General features: G+C 48.8%; 1 protein-coding gene across 2 annotated transcripts in view; it reads right to left on the bottom strand.

Moving 5' to 3' along the window:
- The window catches only part of SFXN5 (sideroflexin 5), a 117,100-nt gene that overhangs the window by 55,405 nt on the left and 44,070 nt on the right, over positions 1–17,625 (bottom strand). For both annotated transcript variants that reach the window (XM_030947420.1, XM_030947421.1), the window contains 5 exons: positions 16,700–16,754; positions 15,031–15,056; positions 7,182–7,235; positions 4,699–4,755; positions 2,601–2,666 (listed from right to left, as the gene is read on the bottom strand). In XM_030947420.1, the coding sequence (XP_030803280.1) occupies positions 2,601–2,666; positions 4,699–4,755; positions 7,182–7,235; positions 15,031–15,056; positions 16,700–16,754 (258 nt within the window). The remainder of the gene's footprint in view (positions 1–2,600; positions 2,667–4,698; positions 4,756–7,181; positions 7,236–15,030; positions 15,057–16,699; positions 16,755–17,625) is intronic.

Below are 17,625 nucleotides of genomic sequence, written 5' to 3'. Positions count from 1 at the left end.
GGAGAAGCTCCTTCCAACATCAGGATAGAAGAAGAACCCATGAAAGTTTTTGCCCTTCATGCTCAACTTGGAGGAAAACCTTCCAAAGATCAGGAAGGAGAAGAACCCCTGAAGGTTTTTGCCCTTCATGCTCCACATGGAAGAAAACCTCCCAAACATGAGGAAGGAGAAGAACCCCTGAAGGTTTTTACCCTTCATGGTCCACATGGAGGAAAACATCTCAAACATCAGGAAGGAGAACCCCAGAAGGTTTTTGCCCTTCAGCTCCCAAACATCAGGCAGGAGAAGAATCCCAGAAGGTTTTTGCTCTTCTCCACCCCGGACCATCCACAGCCCCACAGAAAGCTCCTGCCTGTCCCTGTGGCACTGTTCTGACCCCCTGAGCACCCCAGCTCCGAGCCAGCACTGTTCCACACACCCAGGGCATCCAGGTGGGATGCCAGCCTGGGGGACAGGGTGGCCCTGCCCAGGAGGGAGCAGCTTTCCCGTGCAGGGAGATCTCTGCTTGCACCAGGCTGGAACTCCCCAGTTTTATTCCCTGCCCATCTCAGGGAGCTTCCCACACCTCTTTGCACAGGGGTGTTTCCCAGAGCACCCCAAGGTCCCTTCTGCCCTCTGGAGCTGCCCTGCAGGCTCTGAGCAGCCCAAGGAACTCCAGCTCCCCAAGTCCTGCACAGCCCTGCAGCACGGACAGCTCCACACCCACGGGGTCCTTACCAAAGCCTCCCAGCTGCTCGGGGGACAAAGCTCTGCCAAGATCCTTGTCCGTGTGTCCTGCCCCTCTAATCTGCCCCTGTTCCAAGAGGGAGAGGAGCATTAATGCCAAAACCACGGGATCAGCAGCACCACAGCGTGCCAGGGTGTGAGGGGCAGCAGCTCGTCCAGCTGGGGACTGGCACCTCAGGGACACACAAGGTGAGAAAAATGCTGGCCTAAGCACTGAGGAGCTCAGGGAAACCATCCCACGCTTCCTCTGGAAGCTGTGGATGGAAAACCAAAGCGCTGAGGTTGTTAGGATGGAGATTAGGGTTCAAGTTGAGCTGGAAAAGTGAGCACTAATCCTGGGTGAGGAGGTGGGAGCTCAGGTGAGTCAGGGTGTGAGCCCAGGTGAGCCAGGCTGGGAGCTCAGGTGAGCCAGGGTGTGAGCCCAGGTGAGCCAGGCTGGGAGCTCAGGTGAGCCAGACTGGGTTTTAAGCTCAGGTGAGCCAGGGTGTGAGCCCAAGTGAGCCAGGCTGGGGGCTCAGGTGAGCCAGACTGGGTTTTAAGCTCAGGTGAGCCAGGGTGTGAGCCCAGGTGAGCCAGGCTGGGCTGGGAGCAGGGTGAGCTCTGCAGGAAGGGACAGCAGAGGGGACAGGAGCAGCAGTGCCCAGCACACAGACTGAGACATGGCAAACCATCCTGCACAGGGGTACCCAATACGATGGAGTTTTCCCTCAAAACCTCGAGGCACTCCAACAACTCCACACCCTTTGGAAAACGGTCTGGCAGCTGCACAAGGAGCAAATTGTCCATGACCTGAAAAAATGGGGAAATGTCTTGGCCAGAGGGAAAAATACCAACTGCTGTGGGATCTGTAATGCTCCAAAGGAAAAGGTACAACCACTCAGTTTGGGGCTTATTTGAAACCCCAGTGTAAGGAATAACTTTCCCAAGCTGCTCCTCAAAACTGTTCCTGCCCATTTGGGAAGAGCTGATCCTGCTCCTGATGTCAACCTGTGCTCCTGGGAATGTATCGAAAGCCACAAGAGCTTGATTTTAGGAATGTTAAAATCTCTCACAGATTATTTCACACAGAACTGCAGAAGAGGCCCTGGAGCTGCTCCTCTGCTCTGGAGCCAGGCTGGGAGAGCTGGGAATGTTCCCCTGGAGAAGGGAAAATTCCAGGGAATCCTCAGAGTGCCTGGAGGGGCTGCAGGAGAGCTGGAGAGGGACTGGGGACAAGGCCTGCAGGGACAGGAGCCAGGGAATGGCTCCCACTGGGAAAGGGGAGATTGGGCTGGCATCTTGGCAAGGAATTCCTGGCTGGGCTGGAATTCCCAGATTTGCTGGGGCTGCCCCTGGATCCCTGGCAGTGCCCAAGGCCAGGTTGGACATTGGGAGCACCTGGGACAGTGGGAGGTGTCCCTGCCATGGCAGGGGTGGCACTGGGTGGGATTTGAGGTCCCTTCCCACCCAACCCATTCCAGGGTTCCACACCACGACCTGAACTCCAGCTCCAGCTTGGAACACATCCACAGGGGAAGATGTAATTCCATCCCCCAGCGGAACATTCCAGAACTCTGCCTCTCCTCTCCTGCCACCCAGGGCCCTGCAGCCTCGAGGTCTCTCAATTAGCCTGGTTAATTAATTCCCCACCAATTAACGCACGAGGGAGAGTGGGAGTTCACAGAGCAGCCAAGGCACAGCGCAGGAGGGGCTGGGTTCTGGTTCTGCCGCAAAGCTCGGGCATGCAGGGCCAGCCACACCCCAGGTGACAGCATTTGCTGGTTATCAAAACGGAGTTAAGTCAATTAAAAGACATCAACATGCTCAGCGACCCAAAAAACATCTCCCAAGCAGCTCCTTAGTCATGAAATCCAGAGACATAAAGAGTTACCCACTGCTATTGAGACAGCACTTATGACAGCTCCCAAGTAGCCCTGGATGAACTTGGATGTCGGAGAAGGCTTTGGAAAGAAAAACAAAACATATTTTCAATAAACAAACTTCTGGTTATTAATATTCAACCCTTTTTTCCCCCCTTTTTTTTTTGTTTGTTTGTTTTGGTTTTGGTGTATTTGTTTCAGAGCAGAGACAGGTTTAATTTTGTCATATTGTTCTGTGACACATGGTCTGTCATCCCAAGAGGCAAAAGCGAGGAAATCGTGGCCTCCTGAGCAAGGTTACAGGGAATGGAAAATTAATTGGCATCAGAAAATTATAATAATAGCAGCTCAAAGGAAGGATGTGAGTGAAATTCAGCAAATGGTACCAAATTAGCATTTCTACCCTGGAGTGCTGAACCCCAAACTCGCCACAGTCAATATTTCATCTGTGAAATGTTCTCTCAGTGAGCTGGATGGATTCCAGCTCAGCTTCCCACATCCCAACACGGGATGAATGGAGGCTGAGGAGAAGGAAGGGAGCAGGGACAGAATCACCAAGATGGAGCAGGGACAGCCCCAGCACTTTCCAGGGACAGCCCCACCAAGGATGGAGCAGGGACAGCCCCACCAAGGGTGGAAAAGGGACAGCCCCAGCACTCCCCAGGGACAGCCCCACCAAGGATGGAGCAGGAACAGCCCCACCAAGGATGGAGCAGGAACAGCCCCACCAAGGATGGAGCAGGGACAGCCCCACCAAGGATGGAGCAGGAACAGCCCCAGCACTCCCTAGGAACAGCCCCAGCACTTCCCACTGCCACCAGCACGAACAAAAGCCTTGGGAGATGGGATGATGGAGCTTCCTCCTGCTCCCCCAACCCAGGCACCATTCTGCTCTGTGCTCTTTCAGATCCCAGTTAATCCATTCCAGACCAGTTGGGACCATGGACTGGTTCAGCTCCAAGGCCCTGAGCCTCATTTCTGTGCCTGGAGTGATTCCCAGATCCTTGTGCTGGTTACACTGAGTTTAAACACGGGACAATGGCCAGTCTAGACATCCCCCAGTGGCCACCCCAGAGGTTTCATGGTCACCCCAGAGGTTTCATGGTCACCCCAGAGGTTTCATGGCCACAGAAGAGGCAGGATTGGTGTTTCCATGTGGGAATGCCCCAGGGCAGGCCCACAGCTGCCTCATGGCTGTGTGTAGGAATTAGCACAGCTGTGATTCAAAGTCAGCCAGATTTTACCCCAAAAGAACCAGGTGTGAGTTTTGAGCCCTGGGAATCATTTGTTTAACTTAGGGTGAGCTTGAGAGTTCCCCCACAAGCCTTTGGTGTTATGCTAAGCTGTCCAAGTCCTGCTCCCCTATTGGCTATGCCCTGTTATGTATCCCCTGTATGTTTCACGAAGTTCTGCTCCCCTATTGGTTACTTGTTTCCCCTGTATGGTTATAGTTCCAGAATGTTCCACCCCCAAGTGTATATATTGTTGCTTCCCCTTTGTCTCAGGTCTTTGGATCCTGCCCCTGCTCAACTTCTCCATGTTTGTTGTTTTTCACTCTGTTGTTAAAGTTCTTTTTGGGCAGCTCCATTGAACCTGCTCCTTTTCATTTTTACCACCCTCACCATGAAGTTAGGGCCCAGGGAGGTTTGTCATGGTCACCCTCAATGCTCTGGAATCAGGAACCAGGGAGGTTTGTCATGGCCACCCTCACCCTGAAATCAGGGACCAGAGAGGTTTGTCATGGCCACCCTCACCCTGAAATCAGGGACCAGAGAGGTTTGTCATGGCCACTGTCACTGCACCAGAGTCAGGGCCCAGAGAGGTTTGTCAGGCACACTCGGTCCCTGAAATCAGGGCCTAGAGAGGTTTGTCACAGTCACCCTCACTGCTCTGGAGACAGGAACCAGGGAGGTTTGTCAGCCACCCTCACCCTGGAATCAGGAACCAGGGGTGTTTGTCACCCCCACCTTCACCCTGGAATCAGGGCCCAGAGAGGTTTGTCATGGCCACCCTCACTGCCCTGAAGTCAGGGACAAAAGAAGTTTTTCAGCCCCCCTCACCCTGGAATCAGGACCCAGGGGTGTTTGTCACCTCACGGCGACAGCTGGCTCACCTTGCTCGCGTTGCGGTTTGCATAGTTCACACACGCGTTGTGGCTCTGGTTCAACCACTGCGGGACACAGAGACACAGCATCAGCACAAACCCAACAAAATCTGACCTTCTGGGAGTTCTGAGGGAAATCTCATGTGCCCTTGGACTGCTCCCAGCACAGCACCTCGCTGCTGCAGGGTCTAGGTGTGAGTTGATGCCTTTCAAAAGGAGGGATGGGAATTCCGAGGTGTCCGGTGTCCCAAGGGCAGCTCTGCTTCCCTGGATGGGCAACTCCTCTCCTGGTCCCATCTCCCTCACTGCTGTTGGGTTTTAATCCCACAGAATCCCAGGATCACTGAGGCTGGAAAATCCCTCCAGGGTCACCCAACCCAAGCTGTGCCTGTTTCCCCCTTGTCCCCAGCCCAGAGCTCTGAGTGCCACGTCCAGGCCTTCCTGGGATATCTCCAGGGATGGGGTCTCCACCACCTCCCTGGGCAGCCCCTGCCAATATCCAATCTCCCTTAATGTGAAGGAATTCCTCCAGGCGTCCTGGCCAAACCCACATGCAGTCAGGATGCAGCAGTGCCATTCCAGCAGGCCCTTCCTGAGCTCCACAGGCTCCCAAGAGGCTTCTGAGGAGCAGGAGATGAGCAGATGGCCCAGCTCATGGACACACATGGCATTAAACTGGCTGGAACAGAGCACTTGGGGCTGCCCCCGAATCCCTGGAAGTGTCCAAGGCCAGGCTGGACAGGGCTTGGAGCCCCCTGGGATGGTGGGAGGTGTCCCTGCTCACCTGGGGTGGAATGGGATGGGATTTATGGTCCCTTCCCACCCAAACCAGCCTGGGATTCCATCCCAGATGTCTCCAGACAGGGCAGGTGAGCGGCCTTCAAAGCCCTGAGTGACCCAGGATGTCCCCAGCCACTCCTCCTGTGGGGCAGCTCCCAGCCAGACCCAGCACACCCCAAACTCGTGGCAGATCCCCACACTCCAGGCAGATCCCACCCTGCTCTGAGCCTTCCTGACTGCACAGCTCCATCCCCACTCTCAGTGCAGACAATAAAAAGACATTTGCCACAGAAAGGAGGCTGAAAATAACTCGTTCCTTCGTTTCAGCTGGCGACGGAATCACACTCGTGGTGTGTTTACTATGGAGCTCTCCTTCCCATGCCTGCTTCCTCCCCTTACTCTTAATTCCCAGAATGTGAATGGGAAATCACACCAGCACCTCCCTACACACAGATTGTTTTCCCGCAGAGTTCCTGTGGCAGACTCAGTGCAGGGCTCCTGGGCTTTGCCATGAACACCTATTCCCAAAATTCCCAGCAACAGGGCCTCCCATCATCCCCAGCCCTTCCAACATCCTTCCCCAAGGAAAATCCCAGCTCCTCATCCTCCCAAAGGCAGATGGGTGGGTTTAGGGCCAGCCCCTCCATCGATGTGCACATGGAAGAATCACTTACACCCTGACAAAATGGCTCCAAAATCTGATTTTTGCTTCTGGCCTGCTCTGCCTCTTCCTTGCCATGGCACAGGAAGGTGTGGGGTGGAAAGGGGAGCCCAGATTTGTTTCCAGCCCCTTGCAGGCCTTTCCCTGAAGGGATCCAGGCACAGCCTGTCCCTAAAGCACGGCCAGGAGGGACAGCCACAGCTGCAGTCTGTCCTCTGGGCAAAGCCCAGCTCTTCCCTCCTGTCCTGGGCTGCAAGATCAGTGTGTATTCCATTGCCACCTGTCAGAGCTGGGGCAGGGATCTGCTGTTCATGGGGCAGTTTTTGTTATCTCTTCCACAGCCAATCCTCCCTGCAGGAGATCTCTGCTGTCCATGGGCCATTAATCATTACTTATCTGCTGTTCATGGGCCATTAATCATTACTTATCTGCTGTTCATGGGCCATTAATCATTAATTATCTGCTGTCCATGGCCAGTGAGTGTCCCTGCAGGGCTGATCCAATTCCAGCATCCCATGGGGAGATGCTGCGCCCAGGGGAGGAGCCAAGCATTCCTACCTGGATCCAATCTGAGCCTGGAGCAGCACAGCAGCCTTTGCCCGCTGCATTGCCAGAGGAGCAGCTTTCTGCTGCCCTGCATTGCCAGAGGGAGCCCAGGCCCATCTGCAGCAGCCCTGGAGCTGCAGAGGAAAACTCCCCCCTTGTGCAGGATCCCTGCTCCAGCAGCAGCACAGCTGGCACTGCAGGAGGGCTGAGCCCCCATGGGATGGGGCTGTGCCACCCCCGGCACACAGGGGGACAGGGCACATTCTCACTCTGTCATGCTTGTTTTGTACTACTGCATTTGTGTTTTTAATATTCCTGTTAAAGAACTGTTATTCCTGCTCCCATATCTTTCCCTGAGAGCCCCTTAATTTCAAAATTACAATAATTTGTAGGGAAGGGATTTACATTTTCCATTTCAGGGGAGGCTCCTGCCTTCCTCAGCAGACACCTGGCTTTTCAAACCCAGACACCTCCCCACATTCCCACCCTTCCCAAGGAGCCTCACCTGCCAAAACACAGTGGAGGCCAGGGTCTGGTTGGGCAGGAGGAGACCAACAACCTGCAGGAGGAGAGATTCTCTCATTATTAAAGCATCCCTGCCTTGCTCTCCGTGCTTCTCCAGGCATGCAAACAGCCAAGCTGATTTCCAGGGACTTGAATAAATTATCCTCATTTCTGGCTTAATTTCATTCCTGTTATTTTTGTCATCCCAGTCATTACCAGCCTCCTGTCTCTCCGTTTTCCAGGGGTGGAACTGGCTGATGTCACTGCCCCTGAATGCTCTGCACATTTAATTATCACAATTAATAACCACCTGCTCGTGATACACCCTGAAATTCCCCTGGCAGCTGGCACTGCCCAAAGAGCCCATGAAAACCCAAACAATTCCCTAATCCAGGTGTTTCTGGAGGGGAACACAAACCCTGCACGGAGGCAGGAGTTCAAACGGGGGATTCTCATTTTCCCTTGGCACATTCCCTCTTTGGGGCACCAGAAAAAAACCCCGCTGGGATCTGAGGGCAGCAGAGCCACCTGGGAGCACTTTGCTCCTGTTTGGGAGCCTGGGATTTATTTTCATTCCATTTATTTTAATTAATTCATCTGCTTTAGAGCGTCGCTGTCCCCCCGAGGCTCGGGGCAGCCCAGCCCAGCACATCTGGCCAGATGTTCCCTGCTGGGGCCTGCACTGGGACACCAGAGGCTCCGCAAGGTCACCCCTGGCAGCACCTGAGGCCACACAGGTGTGTCCTGGGCCTGGGGTGTCCTTGGGCCGTGTCTGACAGCACCACAGGGACACAGCTCTGCAAATCCCATCCCTGGCACACCGAATACCTGCCTCAGGGCCAGCCTTCCCTGTTTAAAGCAGTTTTTTCTTGGTTTTGGGGCCATCTTTCCTGCTTTAAGGACATTTTTCCTGCTATAGAGCCATTTTACTTGTTTTAGGGCCATTTTTTACTGGTTTAGGGCAATTTTTTCCTGGTTTTGGGTCATTTTTCCTGCTTTAAGGCAGATTTTCTTGTTTTAGGGCCATATTTCCTTCTTTCAGGCAGTTTTTCTTGTTTTAGGGCCATATTTCCTTCTTTCAGGCAGTTTTTTCTTGTTTTAGGGCCATGTTTCCTGCTTTAAGGCAGTTTTTTTTCCTTAGGACCATCTTTCCTGCTTTAGGGATCTTTTTCCTGCTGTAGAGCCATTTTTCTTCTTTTAGGGCCATTTTTTACGGGTTTAGGGCAATTTTTTCCTCTTTTAGGGTCATTTTCCCTCATTTAAGGTAGATTTTTTTGTTTTAGGGCCATGTTTCCTGCTTTCAGGCAGTTTTCCTTTCCTTAGGACCATCTTTCCTGTTTTAGGGCCATTTTTCCTGCTATAGAGCCATTTTTCTTGTTTTGGGCCCATTTTTCCTGTTTTAGGGCAAATTTTTCCTGTTTTAGGGTCATTTTTTCCTGCTTTAGGGCATTCTTTTCTTGTTTTAGGGCCACATTTCCTGTTTTAGGGCCACATTTCCTGCTTTAGGGCCATTTTTTCCTGCTTTAGGGCCATTTTTCTTGTTTTAGAGCCATGTTTCCTGGTTTAAAGCATTTTTCTTCTTTTCGTGCCCTTTTTCCCGCTTCAGGCCACCAGCAGCTGATGCAGAGGAAAGGGATGCAGGCGAGGGGATCCCAAGGACCAGCCCCACAAACGCAGCCAGGACAAAGAATTCCCAGCAAGGTGAGCGAGCCTGGCACCCCTGCCTGCCGGTGCCCGGAGCTCCCCACCTTTCTGGAGGTGTTTCCTGCCTGCAAAACCCCCCGGAATTCAGAGGTTGAGCGACTCTTCAACCCCGTCCGTTCACTCCCAACGCTGGGAGCTCATCGCCACCCTCAGAGCTTCCCCAGAGCCTCCTCCCCGCTCATTCCCAGGAATCTGGGAAGGGATGGGATGGAGTCCTGTCCTCCCAGGAACACAAGCCGTATGAAGAACGACTGAGGGAGCTGGGGCTGTTCAGCCTGGAGAAAAGGAGACTCAGAGGTGACCTTGTCACTCTCTGCAGCTCCCTGAAGGGCGGCTGTGCTGAGCTGGGGTCGGTCTCTTTCTCCGGGCAACAACAGACAGAACAAGAGGACACAGCCTCAAGCTGCGCCAAGGGAGGTACAGGCTGGAATTAAGGAGGAAGTTTTTCACAGAAAGAGTGGTCAAATACTGGAATCATCTACTCAGGGAGGTGGTGGAGTCACCATCCCTTGATGTGTTTAAAAAGAGCCTGGATCTGGCACTCGGTGCCGTGATCTAGTTGAGGTGTTAGAAGATGGGCTGGACTCGATGATCTTAAAGGTCTCTTCCGACCTAGAAATTCTGTGATTCTGTGATTCTGTGACCCCCAGGGATGGAGGGAACGTCTCCAACGGCGCCCAACAAAGGGGGCCGGCGCTTGGGCGGCCTCGTTCCCTTCCCATCCCCTCTCCCTTCTCCTCCTCCAGCTTTTCCTCCCACTCTCGTGGAGTTGCAGGGACTTTGTTCCCTGGCCCGGAGCCAGCTCCCACTAATTTACGGCTCCGTTCCCCCCACGCGGAGCTCGGCATTAATTAACGCGGCCCCAAACGAAGCCCCCCTAACCCCAAACCCAACCCCAAGCCCCAGGAGCCCCCAAACCGGCGGGAGGATGAGGCTGGGGAAGGAACAGGGCCAGGCAGAGGCTGGGGCTGAGCGCCGGGGGAAAATTCCGGCGGGGGGAAAATAAATAAATAAAGAAAAAAAAGAGCACCCAAAATCTGTATGACTGAAAGAGGCACGTTTAAATGCAAACTCTCCATATGTGCAAGAGTCTGTCAAGAAATGTACAATTTCACTTTTAATTACTGTCAGGGGAAAAAATAACTAAGAAGGAAAACAAAATATAAAAAAAAAAAAAAAAGAGAGAGAGCTCCTAAACACTGGCGAAGTGTCAGCGACAGAATTTAATTGGTGATCAGGTGTGAAGGGCCCTTGGTGGCCCCAAAGCCACCCCGTGGGCATTGAGCAGCCCCAGCTCAAACCCCAAATCCTGCCTAAGGTGGGACGGCTGCCTGCAGCCCCAAATTCCCACCTGGGTCCTCAGGGGCTCCCTAAAACCTCACCCAGAGCCCGATTTTGGGTGGCTGGGGGAAATAAGGTGCTGAGAGCTGTGGTGGCAGCAGGACTCTGCCCTCAAGGCCAAGCTTGAGCTGAATTTCCTAAAGATGGATAAATCTTCCCCCAAAAGGAGAAAACAGCGGCCTGGGGAAGAGGCTCCAGCCCAGCAGCTGCTTTGTAGGGAAAGAATTCCAGCGGCTGGACCCTCTCCCTCCTGGGCTGGAAATGGGGAAAAGGGCAAAGCCAAACCCTGCACACTCACACACAGATCCCAGGCTGTCCCTCTGCTGTGGGGTCAGCCCCAAACCCGGGTTGGGAATGGGGAAAAGAGCAAACCAAAGCTGCACACTCACACAGATCCCTCTGCTGTGGGGTCAGCCCCAAATCCAGGCTGGAAAAGGGAAAAGGGCAAAGCCAAACCCTGCACACTCACACAGAGCCCTCTGCTGTGGGGTCAGCCCCAAATCCAGGCTGGAAAAGGGAAAAGGGCAAAGCCAAACCCTGCACACTCACAGACAGCCCAGGCTGTCCCTCTGCTGTGGGGTCAGCCCCAAACCCGGGTTGGGAACGGGAAAAGGGCAAAGCCAAAGCTGCACACTCCAGGCTGTCCCTCTGCTGTGGGGTCAGCCCCAAACCCCAAAAGGATGGAGAGGCCAAGCCCGGGGCAGGGCCATGGGGAGAGGGAACATTGCTGGGATTTGGGATTTGGGATTTGGAGGTGTCGGGGGAGCTGCTGCCAAGATCCCATTATTCCCCCAAAGCCTTAATCCCCTTCACAATGAGCTAGCCCAGACTGGATTATCCTGCAGGGAAACACCCCGGGGAGGGGCACGGCCCTAAACTGCTCATCCCCACCCCGCTCACGGCTCGGGGCGTCGGGCTGACCCCAAATCCCACCTGGGGACAGGCACAAATCCTCCCTGGGGACAAGGACGGCCCAGCCCGAGCCTCTCTTGAGGAAATCCCATCCCCCTTTGTGGAATAGAAGACTCAAACTGTTTTTATGCTGGAGCAGGCTGCCAATTTTGTCACTAAATTTCACAGATCGATTGGCATAAATGTTACATTTTAATTTTAACATTTGAAACGTTTGGGGTTTTTTTTTCTAAATGACAAGAGGTTCCAGTTTATCCTTTACAGCTCCTGAAATTGGGCTCATCTGACAGCTCTCGGCTCCTCTGACAGCTCTGGATTGGGGCCGATTTCATTGTCAATTTGATCGTTAACTCGTTTTTGTTTAACCTTTTCTTTTAAAATGCCCCACACAAAGTTGCCACCGTGGCTTTGCCCACCACAACAAACAGCAGCAGCCCTGCTGAGCCCCTCCCTGGGGCCTAAGCCGGGCCTAGAGCACCCCTGGGTTTAAGGAGATTTAATTCAGTGCGTTTTGCTCCTTCGACCATTTTACTGGACCAGCAAGCTGAACCAGGAGCTGGTGGCTTTGAGGATAAAGTGCCTTTGGACTCCAAGTTTTTGGGGCAAAGTGTGCCTCAGTTTCCCACAGAACTGGGCTAAATGAACCATTCCTGTTTGGATGAGGTGACATTTCAGCAGGAGGAGAACAGGCAGAATTCTCTCCCTTCTGCCTTTGGCCATGGAGAGCACCCAAACACTCCCAAAATCCCCCAAAACAAGGAGAAATCACCCTCAGGCACAGCCTCAGGAGGTGAATTAACCCAATTTCATTCAAGGTTATTTATCTGCTATTGAGGTTATTTATCTATCAATATATTGAGGTTATTTTTTATTAAACATCAGGTTATTGATCAATTAACCCAACCCCCATTCGAGGTTATTTATCTACTATTAAGGTTATTTATCTATCAATACATTGAGGTTAATTTTTATTAAACATCAGGTTATTGATCAATTAACCCAACCCCTACTCAAGGTTATTTATGTGCTATTGAGGTTATTTTTATCGTATTAATATAATTGAGGTTATTTTTTTATTAAGTTATACATCAATATATTAGGTTATTTTTTATAAGGTTATTGATCAATTAACACCCCCATTCGAGGTTATTTATCTTCTATTGAGGTTATTTATCTATCAATATATTGAGGTTATTTTTTATTAAATACCAGGTTATTGATCAATTAACCCAACCCCTATTCGAGGTTATTTATCTACTATTGAGGTTATTTATCTATCAATATATTGAGGTTATTTTTTATTAAATACCAGGTTATTGATCAATTAACCCAACCCCCATTCGAGGTTATTTATCTACTATTGAGGTTATTTATCTATCAATATATTGAGGTTATTTTTTATTAAACATCAGGTTATTGATCAATTAACCCAACCTCTGTTCGAGGTTATTTATCTACTATTGAGGTTATTTATCTATCCATATATAGAGGTTATTTTTTATTAAATATCAGGTTATTATGAATTAACCCAGCCTCTGTTTAATTTATGTACTATTGAGGTTATTTATCTATTCATATGTAGAGGTTATTTTGTATTAAATACCAGGTTATTGATCAATTAACCCAACCTCTGTTTGAGGTTATTTATCTACTCTCAAGGTTATTTATTTATTCATATGGAGAGGTTATTTTTTATTATCTATCAGGTTATTATGAATTAACCCAGCCTCTGTTTAATTATCTACTATTGAGGTTATTTATTTATTCATATGAAGAGGTCATTTTGTATTAAATATCGGGTTATTGATGAATTAACCCAGCCTCTGTTTGAGGTTATTTATCCATTTAACATCGTTCCCACAACCTCCTTCAGCACCTTCATCTTTCCCCTCTCCTCTTCATCTTTGGGTTAATTAACCCAAACGAGAGCACACTGCACTGCCTGGCTGAGCTGGAGCTCCTCACGTTGGGAAGAGACCCTTAAACCACAGAAATGCAAAATAAAACTGTCCAAAAACGAAATCTGAGAGTTGCAGGAGTTGCATTTTGCCAGCAACGAGTTCAGATTTGCAGAGGGAAAGATGAAGGTGCTGAAGGAGGTTGTGGGAACGATTTTAAATGGATAAATAACCTCAAACAGAGGCTGGGTTAACTCATCAATAACCTGATGTTTAATAAAAAATAACCTCTCCATATGAATAAATAAATAACCTCAATAGTAGACAATTAACCTCAAACAGAGGCTGGGTTAATTCATCAGTAACGTGATATTTAATAAAAAATAACCTCAATATAGTGATAGAAAAATAACTTCAGTAATAGATAATTAACCTCATACTGGGGGCTTGGATTGATTCATCAATAATGTGATAGATAATAGATAAATAACCTCAATATATTGATAGAAAAATAACTTCAGTAATAGATAAATAACCTCAAATAGGGGTTGGATTGATTCATCAATAACCTGCTAGATAATAGATAAATAACCTCAATATATTGATAGAAAAATAACTTCAGTAATAGATAAATAACCTCAAATTGGGGGGTTGGATTGATTCATCAATAATGTGATAGATAATAGATAAATAATCTCAATATATTGATAGAGAAATAACCTTGATAATAGATAATTAACCTCAAACAGAGGTTGGGTTAGTTCATCAATAACCTGATAGATAACAGATAAATAACCTCAATATATTAAAAAATGAATAACCTCAATAATAGATAAATAACCTTGAATAAGAGTTGGATTAATTCATCAATAACCTCAATAGATATGATAGATAATAATAGATAACAGATAAATACCCTCAATAGATTGATAGAAAAATAACCTCAATAATAAATAACCTCAGAAGTTGTGTTAATTCCTAAATAACCTCATAAATAGTAGATAAATAACCTCAATATATTAATGGACAAAACCTCTTTAATAATAGATAAATACCCTCAACTAGAGGCTGGGTTAATTTACCAGTATTCTCATATAGAATAGATAAATAACCTCAAGATATGAATAGATAAAAAACCTCAATAGTAGATAAATACCCTCAAACAGAGATTGGGTTAATTCACCAATAACCTGATAGATAATAGATAAATAATCTCAATGCATTAATAGATAAAACCCCTTCAAATAGATATTATAGATAGTGAGGAATTAACCTCAAATAGAGGTTGGGTTAATTCCTCAATAACCTGATAATTAATAGATAAATATCCTCAATACATTAATAAATAAAACCCCTCAATAACAGATTAAGCACCCTCAAAGAGGTTGGGTTAACTCATCAATAACCTGATAGATAATAGATAAATACAATTATTTCTCAATACATTAACAGATAAAACCCCTCAATAACAGGAAATGGGGAAGGTGGGGATGCTGTGGGAATGGCACGAGGTGCTGAGCTGGAGTGTGCAGAATTGTGCTCAGGAATCAATTCCTGGGGCAGAATTGTGCTCAGGAATCATTCCCTGGTGCAGAATTGTGCTCAGGAATCATTTCCTAGTGCAGAATTGTGCTCAGGAATCATTCCCTGGGGCAGAATTGTGCTCAGGAATCATTTCCTGGCACAGAATTGTGCTCAGGAATCACTGGTGCAGAATTGTGCTCAGGAATATTTCCCTTGAGATTTCAGGAATATTTCTGGAGAATGTCTCAGATTTTTGCAGATTGTGTAGTTGCAGAATTGTGCTCAGAATTTCTGTTAGGATTATTCTAGGAATCATTTGGGATGTCAGGAAATTTGTTTATCTGGTGCAGATTGTTCAGGAACTCCTGGGGCAGAATGATGTGCCTAGGAATTTAGATTAGGGTGTGCAGGCATTCCTGTGCAGAATTGTGCTCAGAAATCATTCCCTGGTGCCCACAACCAAATACTTACGATGGGGGTTCCAAAGGGGATGTAACCTGTGGGGGGAAAAGAAAAATAAATGAATTAATTTGAATGAATGTCTCAGTTTAGGGACTCCTGGCACAACCAGGTGCCCTCACTGCCACCACCCTGGGACATCCTGGAACCCCACCTGATGCTCCAACCCACAGCTGCAGCCCCTTCCTGGTTTTCCCATCCTTTATTTTTTGCTTTTCAAGCTCTCCCAAGTCTTTTCCTCAAGTTTTATTGAGCACCAGAGAAATCAAACGTTTCACATTCCCCCTGCTGTGGCTGCCAATTCCTGTGCTAATTATAATTCATCTCCCTGACTTCCAGGGGGAGGTCTCAGAGCCTTTCCCCAATATCACCGAATGCACTTCCTGCATCCAATTTACAGCCAAAAAGGGCAAAGACCTGAGAGGAAGAAAAAATTGGGAGACAAATTCAGGACAAGGCAGCAAAGCAGAGGGTGCTGGCTTCTCCCCCCTTCACCCTCAGCATCATCCCCCAAAGCACTGAGCACAAACCCTGCTCATTTCCCCTGTGCCCAAATCAGGGGATGTTGCACCCAAAACCATGGGAAAGGTCCTGTTTATTTAAATAAATCTGCTGGAAAAGCACCAGGGCTGCCCTGGCATTCCCAGAACAGCTGCTGGGCACCTGAGCACGGGGAGAGAAACCCCAAAGAGGGTTTTTAATTTAATTTTGAATCATTAAACAGCTCATTAAGGCACAGAGGAGCTGATCCTCCCTGGAATCCCAGCGCTGGGGCTATTGGATATCATAACCCATGGAAAACCAGGGATCAGCCCATCCTTTCCTGGAGAATAAACCCCCCAGCCCCCTCCTCTTCATCCAGCGAGGATGGATCAAGCTGCTGACCTGGATTTTACACCCCTGAAGTTGTGGGTGCAAGATCTGCCATTTAATGCAAAGTTAAAATGCTCCCAATAGGGATGGAAAGGAAAAAGGAAAGGGGGAAAAAGGAAGGGAAAAGGAAAAAGGGAAAAGGAAACAGAAAAAGGGAAAGGGAAAAGGAAAAAGGAAAAAGGGAAAAGGGAAAAGGAAAAAGGAAAAAGGAAAAAGGAAAAAGGAAAAAGGAAAAGGAAAAGGAAAAGGAAAAGGAAAAGGAAAAGGAAAAGGAAAAGGAAAAGGAGAAAGGAGAAAGGAGAAAGGAGAAAGGAGAAAGGAGAAAGGAGAAAGGAAAAAGGAGAAAAGGAAAAAAATGAAAAAAGGAGAAAAAGGAAAAAAAAAGGAAAAAGGAAAAAGGAAAAGGAAAAAGGGAAAAGGGAAAAGGAAAAGGGAAAAGGAAAAAGGAAAAAGGAAAAAAGGAAAAAGGAAAAGGAAAAAGGAAAAGGGAAAAGGGAAAAGGAAAAGGTAAAGGAAAAAGGAAAAAAAGGAAAAGGAAAAAGGAAAGGGGAAAGGGAAAAAGGAAAGGGGAAAGGAAAAATGGAAAAGGAAAAGGAAAAAGGAAAAGGAAAGGAAAAAGGAAAATATTAAGCACTAAGTCTCACAGTGGAATTTAGGGTCCTCATTTTCCTTGCCTGCAAAGGGATTTTGGTGTTGGAATTCCTTCCTGATCTTGGTTTAAAAGCTGACAAGATTCAGTTCCCAAAGAGGAGAACCCCCCACCCCAGTATTTATCCAGATCCCAGGAGAACGGCAGGACATGGCGTACCTGACATTCGGAAAGGCATGAAGATGGTCTCGTTGGTGTCAGGGTGGATGATGGCCTGGAAAATGTCACCAGAGAGCCCAGTGAGGGCACAGGGCACAGGGCACAGCCACCCCCAGCTCAAACACCTTCTGTGACCACGCAGTCCCTGGAATCTCCCTGCCCTGGGACCCTCCTCGCTTCCACCAAAGGCTCAGCAGGCTCCACAAAACCCCTCCCAGCTCTGCTCTCCCCTCTCCTGCAGTAATTAATGATACTAAATCAAAAATGTTAATGAATTTTAGTTATTTAGGAGGAAATCATTGACCTCACATACACAGAGTGGATCTGTGTCCCCAAAAGCCACCCCAGCTGTGCCTGAGCCCCAGGAAAGGCAGGTTGAGGAGGGAAAAGGAGAATGATTTTCTGTCCCTGCCTGTCCTCAGCACCTCCACTGGGGCTGAAATGTCCCGGGTAGGAGAGGTGGGAAAAGCCCTGGCTGTGGCCGAGGATGGGGGGGATGAGGAGAAAAATCAATTTATCCTTCAGGGGAAGCAAAGGGGCCACAGGGCAAACCCCAAAACCCAACACAATGGGGGATTCAGTTCAGGAACTTCTCCCCATCTCCAGCTGTGGATCCCATTCCAGAACCTTCTCCCCATCTCTATGTGTGAATCCCATTCCAGAACTTTCTCTCCATCTCCAGCTGTGAATCCCATTCCAGACCGTTCTCACGAAGTGGATCCCATTCCAGAACCTTCTCCCCACTGCAGGTGTGGATCCCATTCCAGAACCTTCTCACAAAGTGGATCCCATTCCAGAACCTTCTCCCCATCTCTGTCTGTGGATCCCATTCCAGAACCTTCTCCCTGCAGCTGTGGGTCCCATTCCAGAACCTTCTCCCCATCTCCAGGTGTGGATCCCATTCTAGAGCTTTCTCCCCATCTCCA

The sequence above is a fragment of the Camarhynchus parvulus genome, chromosome 4 (assembly GCF_901933205.1).
Source record: "Camarhynchus parvulus chromosome 4, STF_HiC, whole genome shotgun sequence".
NCBI classification, from domain to species: domain Eukaryota; kingdom Metazoa; phylum Chordata; class Aves; order Passeriformes; family Thraupidae; genus Camarhynchus; species Camarhynchus parvulus.
The sequence above is the reverse complement of the archived record's forward strand: the minus strand, read 5'-3'. Positions and strand labels throughout refer to the sequence as shown.